The sequence below is a fragment of the Aotus nancymaae genome, unplaced genomic scaffold, assembly GCF_030222135.1.
Source record: "Aotus nancymaae isolate 86718 unplaced genomic scaffold, 86718_ANA_hifiasm-v0.15.2.pri h1tg000131l, whole genome shotgun sequence".
In the NCBI taxonomy this organism is placed as follows: Eukaryota; Metazoa; Chordata; class Mammalia; order Primates; family Aotidae; genus Aotus; species Aotus nancymaae.
The window spans coordinates 332443-346874 of NW_026988546.1; the positions used below are offsets into that span (position 1 = coordinate 332443).

General features: G+C 39.3%; 2 protein-coding genes across 9 annotated transcripts in view; both read right to left on the minus strand.

Annotated features, from left to right (window-relative positions):
* The window catches only part of LOC135272786 (tubulin-specific chaperone D-like), a 151220-nt gene that overhangs the window by 35848 nt on the left and 100940 nt on the right, over positions 1-14432 (minus strand). For 4 of the 8 annotated variants that reach the window (XR_010340750.1, XR_010340747.1, XR_010340746.1 and 1 more), the window contains one exon: positions 565-658. Coding sequence is in view for 2 of the 8 variants with exons in the window: in XM_064371439.1 (XP_064227509.1) it covers positions 613-658 (46 nt within the window). In the remaining 6 variants the exon portion in view is untranslated. Of the gene's footprint in view, positions 1-494; positions 659-14432 lie in introns of those variants that run through there. The other 4 variants (XR_010340744.1, XR_010340749.1, XM_064371439.1 and 1 more) reach the window with 3 other exon arrangements.
* LOC105718518 (keratin, type I cytoskeletal 19) lies at positions 2746-5123 on the minus strand. Its single transcript, XM_012454266.2, is given in 1 exon segment — positions 2746-5123. A coding segment is annotated over 1 exon segment (1203 nt). The 5' UTR covers positions 4645-5123; the 3' UTR covers positions 2746-3441.

Sequence of the window (14432 nt, forward strand, 5' to 3'; positions counted from 1 at the left end):
CTCCATCATTATCACTATCATCTTCATCATCACCTTCATTGCTATCATCTCTATCACTGCCATCACTACTATCATTATTTCCATCACCATTATAGCTATCATCACCATCATCATCATTTCTATCATCATCACCATATCTCTATCATCACCATCTTCACCACCATCATATCATCATCATTATTTTCTCACCACCATCATCACCACCATCATCGTTACTATCAGTATCATGTTGATAAACTATGAAATGCATCTCCCACTTTTACTTCTTCTACTCTTTCTATATTTATAATGGCTATATACTTATGCCCAAATTATGCCTGTTTTAATTGGAAGAATAAATCTCTCTGCTAGATTGAGTGAACCTGTGTGAATATCATTCTTAAGAGACAAAACCTAAATCGTGGCTTATTGGTATATACTCCAGATATGTTGTTATCGTCATAATGAAACCCTGTCTATTCATTCCACTGAGCATTCCAAGTTTATTTAAAAAAAGAGAGAAAGAGTGCTACGAGTTTTTTCTCTGAAGGTTAATTAAAAAGGATATTTAAAAGTGAAACTTACAAATGTCTCTGTGTCTGGGAGGTTCTTGAAAACGAAGTACTGTCAGAATTATAAACAGGATACAAGGCCAGAAGAATTCAGCAAAGAAAAGAACCTAGAAAATTTTTTCAAAAAAAAAATACCACTTGAATAAATTGTAAAGTATTACAATATTTTCATCTCTTAAAAGAGGTCATCATAATCCCTGCTATATGTCTCAGAACAATCATTTGGGACAGGAGCCCACAGAGATGGCCTAGTTTATTAATCATTGCACCCCGACCTGTGACTGTGTCACCTCCTTGTTCTTTTCCCACCAGGCCTAGCTTTTACTTCTTTCCTTTTTCTGCACATTTTTATTTATTGCAGAACTTATGACATTAGAGAAATTAAAGAAATAAATAACTTTCCCCATATTTCCCACACTTCAATATAACAATTGTGTTTATTTTTCTAATTTCTTTAACGTTTCTGATGTTTTTACTGAAACATATTTTGCTGGCTTTGGTGGTAGCCCCTACTTCTCATTTACCTTCACTTTATGCATATTTTTCAATATTGCCACAAGAGGTTCATAACTATCAGCTTACTTGCTGTATAACATTCTTACCAAATGAATATCCCATAACTCACACATTCTTCTATTAAGGAACATTTTGTGTATAAATAACTTTTTATTTGAATTATTTTCTTAAGATTAGAACAAACTCCAAAACTAAGATTACTAGAGTAAAATCTCTTGACACAGACTACATAAGAACTACCCAAAAAGATTGTAATAATTTTTAAAACCTTAAATTTTCAAAGTTAAAAGAAAAGGAACTGCCATTGATACATGGAATTCAATCATTTGAGAAGAAAAAAAAAATACCACCTATAAGGTATAGTCCCCCAAATTAATAGAAAAGCCTCAATTATCATAAAATTAATTTTACTGCCATCATTATTCACTTGTTTTATGGTGGATATTCTTGTATTGAATTCAGGCAACATCATTTTACAAATACAAAAGTTAATAGCCAGACAAAAAATAGGCAAGCCATTGAATAAATGCACAAACAAAAACCTAAAATTCTGAAAGTTAACACTGCTTCATCAAACACCAAAGAAGATGTCTTACTGTTTCAGATTCCCAGTTATAATGCTTTGAACTAAAATGAACTTCTGGTCACTTTGATTCCTTTATTCTTTAAACTGCCATGGTCATATCCCATTGCAGTAACCCTTCCCTGTAAGCAGATCTAAATGTCACCAGATGAGTGGTCTAAAGCCATCAAGACAAAATACAGGCAGAAAAGAGTTTTTCTGTACCTGGTATAATTAAGGAAGAAAAGAAATCAACCTCTTTAGCCAGGCATGGTGGCTCACACCTGTAATCCCAACACTTTGGGAGGCCAAGGTGGGTGGATCACGTCAGGTCAGGAGTTCGGGAACAGCCTGGCCAACATGGTGAAACCTCATCTTTACCAAAAATACAAAAAAATTAGCAAGGCATGGTGACACACACCTGTAATACCAGCTACTCAGGAAGCTGAGACAGGAGAATCACTTGAACCCGGGAGTTGGAAGTTGCAGTGACCCAAGATCACACCACACTGAACCCCAGCCTGGCAACAGAGAAAGATGCCATCTCAAAAATAAATTTTTTTAATTAAAAATAAATCAATCGGCCAGGCGCGGTGGTTCAAGCCTGTAATCCCAGCACTTTGGGAGGCCGAGGCGGGTGGATCACGAGGTCAAGAGATCGAGACCATCCTGGTCAACGTGGTGAAACCCCGTCTCTACTAATACAAAAAATTAGCTGGGCATGGTGGCGCGTGCCTGTAATCCCAGCTACTCAGGAGGCTGAGGCAGGAGAATTGCCTGAACCCAGGAGGCGGAGGTTGCGGTGAGCCGAGATCGCGCCATTGCACTCCAGCCTGGGTAACAAGAGCGAAACTCCGTCTCAAAAAAAATAAATAAATAAAAAAATAAAAAATCAATCTCTTTGAAATAGTCCACGAGGAAGTATTTCTTGTGTCAAAAAGTGCATCATGATAAAAAGTTCTCTGACCTAGTCCTGAAACACAGTATCACACATTCTGGTAACAAAGAAAATGCCTGCAGATTGCCCTCTGGTTCAAGGGACCACAATTAAACTATAAAGAAAAGTCAAGGACACTCAAGAGATCACTATTTATTTAAATCATTTTGGTCATTCTCTGTAACAAATTAATAAGTTACTGGAGTACTGGGTTAGGGAGGTGGTGGGGGAAGATTCTATCATTAATTCTGACTGAATATGAATATGCAAAATAAAAATATACCTCATATTAAATAACTTGATAGCATTAAGAAGAAAAAACATATAATTTTCTTGGGTTTTTTATTCTTTTGCATTCTCTCCTATAGGATAAGTTATCTACTTACAAAATACATGTACATGAAAACTAGTGTTTTAGAACCAATTTTCCATATCGGCACTTATAGTTCTACCTCGCTACTTTTAAAGACTACATAATATTACACTGTAGGATTTAATCGATTTAACCAATCACTTCATCATGAAAATTTGCATGCTTTTCTCTTTGGGGTCAGTGATATCATGAGGTTTTTTTTACATATTTGGCTGACTTTTGTTAGTAGATCCATGAGGTACCAATGATAAATGGGATTACTGCACTAAAATGTATATGATTTTTAATGTGGATTTTTAATTTGGATAGATATAACCAAAATGCCCTCATTAAAAACTAAATCAATTATCATTTACTCTGATTTTTTTTTTTTCTCCCATGAACCATAAAATTTTATTGGCAGGTCAGGGGAAGCGCCGGGGATAAGGGTCCCTTCTTTCCCATCTCCTCACCCAGGAGACACCCTCTGAAGGACAGCGGAAGCCCCGGGCCTGCTGCCTTCTCAGAGGACCTTGGAGGCGGACGGGTTGTTGTAGCGATCTTCCTGGCCCTCGAGCAGGCTGCGGTAGGTGGCGATCTCCTGCTCCAGCCGCGACTTGACGTCCAGGAGCCGCTGGTACTCCTGATTCCGCCGCTCACTATCAGCCCGCATATCGCCCAGCTGGGCTTCAACACCGCTGATCCGCGCCTGGATCTCCGCCAGCTCGGCTCCAAAGCGTGCCTCCGTTTCTGCCAGTGTGCCTTCCAAGCCGGCTTTCATGCTCAGCTGTGACTGCAGCTCAATCTCAAGACCCTGGAGGGTACGCCACAGGTCACTGAACTCGGTGTTGCTCATCTGGATCTGCTCCCTGTGGCCAGTGACCTCCCGGTTCAGTTCTTCAGTCTGGCTGGTGAACCAGGCTTCAGCATCCTTCGGGTTCTGCTCAGCCATGACCTCATATTGGCTTCGCATGTCACTCAGGATCTTGGCGAGATCGGTGCCCGGAGCCAAATCCACCTCCACGCTGACCTGGCCTCCCACTTGGCCCCTCAGCACACTGAGTTCCTCCTCATGGTTCTTCTTCAGGTAGGCCAGCTCTTCCTTCAGCCCTTCGATCTGCATCTCCAGGTCGGTCCTGGCCAGGGTCAGCTCATCCAGCACCCTGCGCGGGCCGTTGATGTAGGCCTCCACGCTCATGCGCAAAGCCTGCTCTGTCTCAAACTTGGTTCAGAAGTCATCTGCAGCCAGACAGGCATTGTCGATCTGCAGGACAATCCTGGAGTTCTCAATGGTGGCACCAAGAATCTTGTCCCGCAGGTCCTGGATGGTCTTGTAGTAGTGGCTGTAGTCGCGGGAGGGCTCAGGACCCTGCTTCTGGTACCACTCGCGGATCTTCACCTCCAGCTCGCCGTTGGCCGCCTCCAGGGCGCGCACCTTGTTCAGGTAGGAGGCCAGGCGGTTGTTGAGGTTCTGCATGGTGAGCTTCTCGTTGCCCGCCAGCAGCCCGTCAGAAGCGGCCAAGATGCCGCCATAGCCGCCACCGTAGCCCCCCGAGGAGGACGAGGACACGAAGCGGGCGGAGGACACGGACACACCTCGGCCGCCGGAGCCCTCGTGTATGCTGGATGCGCAAAAGGCGACACCTGGCCCAAAATGCACGGAGCCGCCGCCCAGGCCCCCGAAGGACGACGTGGACGACGACTGGCCATAGCTATAGGAAGTCATGGCGAGGCAGAGCACGGACGGAGCGACCCTGGTCCCAGAGGCTGAGATCACGGGAGGCACCCATTTACTCTGATTATACTCTCAATAGCACCTGGGATTAACAAACAATTTTTCGTCAAATCAATATGCAAAATATAATAACTTTAATCGTTAAGATCAAACATTTTTCATAAGTTGAGCATTTAATTCCTTCCCTATTAACTCTCTGTCCTTCCAGTTGCCTATTTTTCTATTAAGTTATTCTTTATTTTTGCCGACTTATAAAGCATCATTTTCTATTTAATTTTTAATTAAAGAATTCAGCCCTTTCATGGCTTACGGTATTACAAATATTGTCTCCAATTTTGTATTTGCCTTTTTATTTTATTGTCTTAAATCTTTCATGCTATTAATTTATCAATCTTTTTATTTATAGTATCTGATATTATTGCCTTCACATAGACAACATCATCTAAAGGACCCTGCCAAAGCCAAATTATAATAGTAGCAACTCTAAAATCACAAATATTTATCAGTCTAGTCTTAAAAATCAACATCCAATCTCTAGTTTCAAATGAAAATAATATTCGAAGAAAATAAAACCCTGAAGCTTATTGTTGAGAAGCTTCTCTAAGGGTCTTGAAATAATAACAGAATTCCAATTAAAGCTAAAAAACAGAATATCTCAGAGTGTTTTATTTATAAGCTGGTCACTGACCCTTCTGAAAAGCACAAGTTAAAAAAAAAAAAAAAAAAAAAAAATCTTTCATTGTTCAGAGTTTGAAGTTGTTCCATTCAAGAGCAAAGTAGCCAGACTCCAGTTCTGCTGTGTCATTGTCCATTGTGCACCAGTGAATCACTCTTTCATGAGACCATTTCTCTGCAGGGGTGCAAAGGCAGCCTTCCCTTTCTGATCACATTTTTATGTCACTTTTTTTTCTTATGTGTCATTATTATCCTTGAACCTGGCTTAACATTTTGAATCTTATCCCTGTTAAATAGGAATGCTGTCTGATTAATGTTAGGGCTTCGCGGTATCTCCCATATTCCAGACCCTCCAGTGCCGACTTCTTAACACCAGGAAGTGACCCAGGCAGAAGCAGAAACTGGCATTTCTGCTGTCCAAATGCAATGGTGCAGATGCCGCCACAGGCTCTCCTCTCAAGAAAAATAATCATCTGGTAAACCTGTTAGCAGTTAACAAAACAATGCCCCCACTACCAAACTACCACAAAGCCCTTCTACTGTTCCAGAAGGGAAGCGCCAACCTGTAGAGGGTGGGAGTGTTCAGTCCTGTACTCTGGAGCTTCCCATCCCCAAGGTGCTTCTCACCATGAATTTCATGGATGCCCAGATCCCTGTCCCACTCTCATTCCTCTCACCCTGTGGCCTGAGCATAAATATAAACCTTTCCATGATTCCATCAGCATAGCTGAGCCACAGTGGCATTTGGAAAGACATGAACAATACATACAGATGAACATGTACACAACAAGGACTCTTGGATAAAATGATACATTGAAACTTCCTCACAGAATTTTTCTTCTTCAAGACAAAATGGGTGGTGTGCGGGGAGAGAAAAAAAAATAAATTAGAGGGGGCAGGAATAAACTTGCATTTGCCTAATACAAAAAAACTACCAAAATGTAAAAAAAAGAAGTTTCTAGAGTAGATCAAATAAGCCACCATGCCTCAACCCCAACACAGGTGACAATCTCTAAAGCCATAACCGTGTCCCCCCACAATCCTGGTGACTATCCCCAATACCCACATCCATGGAGATGAGCACCTCAAAGGAGTCTCCTTATCTCCCACTTCTGACAGAGGAGTTGGAAAAACTGCTACTGAGAATGATCAAATAAACAAGGCAAGTGAATAATGAGGCTGACTCTTGGGGAGGCCTCCAGGACTACATACAAAAATGTGAAAAGAATTCAAAGCTGGAGAGCAATGTCCACAACTAGATGAACTAAACATTACATAAAACTTTTGACAGTTTTTCACAGGAGAGCACGGAGCTCAACTAGTCTAATAAAATTCTATTGCATCTCAGATGATTTCCCTCACTCTTCTCCATGGCCCTCCTGACCATTTCCAATCTTCTCCTTTTATTGATGATTACAGCATACAGGATATGCTCAGGGATCACTCTAGATATTAATGAGAAATAAAGCTGGTCCCAGGCTTATTGAAAAGAGAGTCAAGAACAAATATAATACCTGGGTGGAGCTCCCCAAGTATGAGTGGTAATAAAACAAAGAGCACAGCAGCTATCTAAACATTTAAAAGGAAACAAACCAACAAAAAAAAGAAAAAGCGAACAAAAGAAAGTCATAAAGCATGCCTGGAAAAGAATTCAATTAAATGAAGAATTTCTTTACAAATGCCTCATTAAGAAGAACATTTTAATAAGGACAAATATCAGAAAACAAGGGCTCAGAAAAAAGATTATAAACAAATAAGTGAAAAAAGAAATTATGGATCTAAGAAAAAAACACAAAAGAATCATCACTGTGGAATTTTAAATGATTTAGAAACCATAAAAAGAAAATACATACTAGTTAAATTTCAATTTTTGGAATAAGAAACAGCTTACGATAATTATTTTTAAAAACATTTTAAAGGCAAAAATATTAAGAATCAAAAGCTAATATATTTGAAAAACAAAGACTATGCAACATAAGGAAAACTGGCATCCCCAAAGTAAAGAACCCAACAAATGGAACAAAATATTTTTTGAGGATATTCCTCAAAGATATAAGATGGAATTTCCATGAAAAAGAGAAAATTTCATCTGCTGGCTAAGAGAGTATACTTCGTTTCAGAAAAAATAAAATAAGCCATGGTTAAACTATGGCCATTAAACTTCAAGTTATTGAACTTCAAAAATAAAGTAAGACTACTACAGGTGTCTAGACAGATCAAAACAAAAACAAAAACAAAATGGCAATTCCCTAACAAGAGGAGAAAAAAATCAGTCTGCCCTTAAACATATCCTCAAAACATTCCATGTTAGATACTAATGCATTGATATTTACAAACTCCTAAGAGAAAGAAAGTTGGATTACAAAAAAATGACGTCCAACCAAATGGCCTTTAAACAATAACAACAACAAAACACAACTAAATAAAAGAGAATATCTCAATATCCATTCAAGAATAAAGACACACTACCTCAAAAAAAAAAATTAGAACTACCAAGGACTCATCAAAAATGAGAAACCAGAGATAGTTAAATGTCTTTAAATTGCTGAGAGAAATTCTGTTGGTCTAGAATTGTGTACCCAGAAAAACAGTCTCTCCGGAATGAGGCTGAAAGAAATTTTTCACGTAATCAGAAACCAAGTTGTCCAACAACAGATACACTAAAGAAACTTTTAAGTAATATGCTTTACTTTCAAATAAGGCTTATATTAAACTCACTATTTGAAAGACAAGGATTACCAAGCTTGATTTCAAAAAGAAAATGTTATATGCTGTTTAGAATGGATATAAATAAATGTAAGGACATAGAATGGTTAAAAGAGATAAAAAAGATATGGTAGGTAAATATTAAACAAATTAGTTAAGTTAATATCAGAGAGATTTTAAGACAAGGAATCTTGTTATTCTTATCAAAATATAAGGATATCAATCAATGACTGAGAAGATTAATACATAACAAAAAGATTGATAACAAAAAAGCATAATAATATTATGCTTGTGTATACCGAACAATTTAGCCTCAAAATACAAAGCACAACAATTGCATTATATTGCAATATTATATTACAGGAAGAAAATTCTGAATTTACTTTCATAGGAGGAGAATCCAATATCTACCTCACAATAACTCTTTACAACAGCAAGTATTAATCAAAAAAATGTTTTTAACATATGATTTGTATTATCAACAGAAGATAAAGCATCTAGGGGAAAATTTTAATGAAAGTGTGTGCAATTATTTCATAAAGAAAATTATAAAACTTAATTGAAAGATAGTAATTGAAAAGGAAATATATGAACAGGTTAATATCATTACTGCATTAAAAAACTCAGTACCATAAAAATGTTAAACCTACCCAGATTTGTATATAGGCTTGATGCAATTCTAAAGGAATTCCAAAAGGTTTTTGTTCGGTTGGTTTTATTTGTTTTTATTTTGCTGTTGTTGTCGTACTTAATAAGCTGATTTTAGAATGTATTTGGGAGAACAATGGTCAAAAATATCTAAGACAATTTTCATCAACAGGTTGAAAGAATTTGTCCTTTCCATAATAAAGCTTTCTATAAAATAATAGTAATTAAAACATCATGCTATTAGTTCCATAATAAGCAAAGTAACCTATGGAACAGCCTAGAAACAGAGCTGTGCATATTTGGAAACTTGATGTATGAGAAAGGTGGTTGACAAATCAAAGGGACAATAATTCTTCTGCAACAAATTGTGCCATAAAATTGGTTTTTCTGAGAGTAGAGAGGGAGGAGGCAGGGATAGATTAGGTCTTTTTCATCGAGACATACAAAACTCCAAATGTGGAAAAACAAAAACAAAAAACAACTTTCAGCCTAGGCAACATGGAGAAACCACCATCTCTACAAAAAATACAAAAATTATCCAGGCATGATGGTGTACTCCTATAGTCCTAGCTACTAGGGGGCTGAGGCAGGAGGGTTGCTTGAGCCCAAGGGGTTGAGGCTACAGTGAGCTGTGTTCTCACCACTGCACCCCACTCTGGATGACAAAGTGAGATCCTGTCTTAATGAAAAGTAAAAGAACCTTTTTTTAATTTTCTTGAGACAGGCTTGCTCTGTTGCCCAGGCTGCAGTGCAGTAGCGTGATCTCAGCTCACTGCAACCTCTGCTTCCCAAGTTCAAGCAATTCTTCTGCCTCAGGCGCTCAAGTAGCTGGGATTACAGGCATGTGCCACTATGCCCAGATAATTTTTGTATTTTTAATAGAGTAGCCATGTTGGCCAGGCTGGTCTTGACTCCTGACCTCAAGTGATCTGTCCACCTCAGCATTCCAAAGTGCTGGATTACAGGTATGAGCCACCGCACCTGGCCAAAAGTAAAAGCAACTTTTTAAAAATGTTCAGAAGAAAACACACAGTCTTCTTTGTTTTGTTTATGCTTAAATAAGACACAAAAATCATAAACACAAAGAAAAGTTAAGCTGTTTACAAATCTGAAATCTCTGTTCTTCAGAAAAGCCATTTGAAGAGTGGAAAGACCAGTCATAGACTTGAAGGATCTATTTCTACATATATAACTGACAATGCAGCATCTGTAATACCTACAAATGCCTACAAATCAGTGAGAAAGAAATTATATAATCGAACACAGTCAAAAGAAATAAGCAGATGACTCCGGTGTGGTGGTTTATGAATGTAATTCCAGCACTTTGGGAGGCCAAGGTGGGTCGATCACGATGTCAGGATTGACCATCCTGGCTAACACGGTGAAACCCTGTCTCTACTAAAAATACAAAAAAATTAGCCAGGCATGGTGGCACATGCATGCAATCCCAATTACTTGGGAAGCTGAGGCAGGAGAATCACTTGAACCCAGGAGGCAGAAGTTGCAGTGAGCCAAGATCACACCACTGCACTCCAGACTGGGTGATGGAGAGACTCCATTCCCCACTCCCCCCAAAAAAGAAAAGAAATTAGCAGATGAGAGCAAAATGTAAACACCTTATAAGATGCCCAATTTCAGTAGTACTCAAGTAGATGCAAATTAAACCCCAATGAGATCATCATTTTACACCCACCAGTTTGGGAAAATGTAAGAAGTCTGACTGTACTCATTGTCGGCGACCGTATGGATACACAGAAACTTTGGACAGCAATTTGACAACATTAGTAAGCTAAGGCTTTGCAAATTCTGTGGCTCAATAATTCCATAACTATGTAGTAAGTTGAACCATATTAATTTTGTTAGATTAGACTGGTTTCAAACTAAAAAAAAACATAATTTAACCAAACACAGAGTTGTTGAGAAGGGATTATACACATGAACCAAGAGGTATGCTCAATGCTCAAAAGTGTTTACACAGCATTACTTGTGAAAGGAAAACAAAAAGTGGAAGTTATGCAAATCCCATCAATGGAAGAATAGATCAATAAACTGTGGGGTACTAGAGCAACAGAAGTAAGTGCGTTCACTCATGCATTCATTAGGAATTGTGTACCACGTCAGGCACTGTTACAGGGACTGGGAAAATAGCAGTGAACCAACATGACTTAGTTTCTGTCTAAGAGGATAGAAAAAATGTCCTTGTGAAAGTAAATGAAGCAGAGCTGTACACAACCCCTGAAGGAGGCTCTCCTGGGAATTCCGATGTGAAGACCAAGCCCTATCCTTAAATTTTGCATAACCTTGGAGCATTTGCAAGCACTTGCTCATTCATTATTTAATTGTCACAACAATCAGTGAGATAGGTAATACTGTGCCAGTTTGACACTTGCATGTCATGAAGATCATTATTTCGGGCAGCACCTTGGAACTAATTTGTGATGGTACATGGACAGAAGCTCAGGCCTACAGATTCAATACATAATTTTCCATCTGTCTTGAACAAACTGTCTTCCAGACTCAGTTTAAATATATTTTTAAATTCTCCAAGTGGCTCATGTGGTATATGGATTTGGTTGCAACTGAAAACCACAAAGAATAAAATGCTTAGGTACAAAAAACAAAATTGCAAATGAGTAAGAAGGAAAGAGAGCCTTTCAAAGGGAGGAGCTAACCAGAAGATCTCATTGGTTGAGAGAAGAGAAAAACACCTTAAGTTTAGAATATCAAGGAAGCTAAAGTAAAGTACATAATTAGTCTGCTGCCCTTGTCTTTGGAGACAAAGGGCTTTGAAGGAAGCATGAAATTCTACTGTGTCTCTTTGTGGCATTTGGGGTCTCTAGATGCCAACTTCTCAAAAGAGGGGACTTTCCCAGATGTATTTTGAAGTTCTTGTTGTTAATCACTGCAGGAAAACAGTCCAATGTTCACCCAAGGGGTTCAAACAAAGCACAAGTCAAAGCTAAGAGAAAGTCAAATGTCAAATAGCAACCAGAGTCACAGTTGATCTGCCTAGATCCTTTATAGTTAGGAGGCAAGCCTTCCAAACATCTCTCCATCATAGTCCAAAATTTCTTCCCCAAGCGAACTTCTTGCAAATCTTTTAGTTAATTGGATACTGACAGAAAGAAATAAACTAATTTTTTCTTCCTTCGCTCTTTTTTTTTGTGGGGAACAGGGGTTTTTTTTTTGGCTTTCTATTGAAAAATAATTGCTTTCCTTTCAATGTTCATTTATTGAAATGCTAAACCACAGTACTTCAGAATGTGACCTTATTTGGGAATAGAGTCCTAGAGTAGGAGAGGATAGGCTCTAATCCAATATGACTGTCCTTATAAAGGAGAAATTTGGATATACAAACAGAGGGGTAACAATGTGAAGAGATACAAGGATAAGATGGCCATCTTTTCCTTCTAGGCCAAGGAGAGCCTAAAAGAGATCCTTCCTTCATAGCACTCTGAGGAACCAACTCTGTGGCACTTTGAACTTGACCTTCCAGTCTCCAGAATTGTGAGGCCATAAATTTCTTTTGCTTAAGCCACCATGTCTGTGGCATTTTGTTACAGCAGGCTGAGCAGACTCATACACTTCTCATGGGCAGGCCATGGGTGCATCCCAACTGCCTTGCAGGGCAAGAAGAGAACACTCATTCAGAGAAAACCTCTTTTGATGAGAAATTTCTTATCAACTAGCCAAAGCACAGTAGGACTCCAAGTGAAAGAATGCTGGGCTGGTAAACAAATCTCAGCCACTCTTTCAGCATTAAGACTCCATGCCAGAGACTTCTTTTACTTTTTTATTTCATAAAACCCACTCATTGGTATTCATTCTACCTATAACTCCTTTAGCAACATGTCCAACAGCAGTCTGTCAATATAGTCAATGTTTGCACATGTAAACTTTCTGAGATTTTTTTCTAATATAAAGCTTTTCTGCTATTTTATTTATTTTTTAGACAGGGTCTCACTCTGTCTCCTAGGCTGGAGTGCAAACCACAATTTCATTCACTGCAGCCTCAACCTCCTGGACTCAGGCAATCCTCCCACCTCAGCCTCCAGAGTAGCTGGGACTACAGGCACACGCCACCATGCCCAGAAAATTGCATTTGTATTTCTTGTAGAAATGAAGTCTGACCATGTTACTCAGACTGGTCTTCAACTCCTGGGCTCAAGCAATTTTCCCCCCCCCACCTCCCAAAGTGTTGGGATTACAAGCATGAGTACAGCACCTGATCCTATTATACTCAACAACAGTGGCATCTTTTCAGGAAATATCTTTTGAGATAATTCAAGACTTTTTCCAACCTGACTATGAGAGAGATCAGTCACCTCACCTTTGACATTCTGGTGTCTGTTAATTCCCCTAGTAAATCCTTATAGCAAATTTGACAACAAATAGTTGATAAGCTATAACATGTAACTATGCAAAACCAGCAAAAATCCAACCTCTAAAACAATGTTCAAAAGAAATAAGAGCTACTTTACTTCTGAGACCTGATATCTGTAAATTTTGTTTACATTTCAGAAAAATACAGAAATTGTAGCTAGCAGGATGTTTACAAAAGAAAATTTGTTCTTTAACACCAAGTTCAGTTTTTTGCACCTGATTTCAGTGACAGACAAAAATCTCAAAGAAATGAGACTGTTTTGTTTTAGAAAAGAAACACACACACATATATACACACAAAACCTCTAAGGTTTGAAGTAGATGAAACAGTTTGAGAATATGTTTCTTTACATCTTAAAAAAAAAAAAAACAGTGATTTCCAAGGTAGTGATCTACTTAGCCCTCTACTTAGCCCCAGGGTAGATGCCTAGGAGGTAGATATGCAGAGGCAGAGCCCAGCAGGGATTCAGCCTTGGTTTGGGTGAGCTGACTCAGGTTTCTCTAATGCTAGTGGGAGGAAAGCATTTGAACTCAGGTTTCTCTAATGCTGGTGGGAGGAAAGCATTTGAACTCAGGTTTCTCTAATGCTGGTGGGAGGAAAGCATTTGAACTCAGGTTTCTCTAATGCTGGTGGGAGGAAAGCATTTGAACTCAGGTTTTGCTAATGCTGGTGGGAGGAAAGCATTTGAACTCAGGTTTCTCTAATGCTGGTGGGAGGAAAGCATTTGAACTCAGGTTTTGCTAATGCTGGTGGGAGGAAAGCATTTGAACTCAGGTGTCTCTAATGCTGGTGGGAGGAACGCATTTGAACTCAGGTGTCTCTAATGCTGGTGGGAGGAAAGCATTTGAACTCAGGTTTCGCTAATGCTGGCAGGAGGTATGCATTTGAACTCAGACAGTGTAACAGGCTTCCCTCCATCCCCCAAAAGCCAGGCTAAAGGATGAGCCCTGGTGTGAGACCATAATTCTGATTCATGTCTAAAAGAAAGTATGCATTTTATCAGTGTGGCCTTTTAAATAAAAAATGCAGTGTTTGGCCAGGCGAGGTGGCTCACACCTGTAATCCCAGCATTTTGGGAGGCCGAGGCGGGCAGATCACTAGGTCAAGAGTTCGAGACCATCCTGGCCAACATGGTGAAACCCCATCTCTACTAAAAATACAAAAAACTTAGCTGGGCGTGGTGGCGTGTGCCTGTAGTCCCAGCTACTCCGGAGGCTGAGGCAGGAGAATTGCCTGAACCCGGGAGGCGGAGATTGCAGTGAGCCGAGATAGCGCCATTGCACTCCAGCCTGGAGCCTGGCAACGGAGCGAGACTGTGTCTCAAAAAAAAAAAATTCAGTGTTTTATTTGTGGTAGACATCTGGAT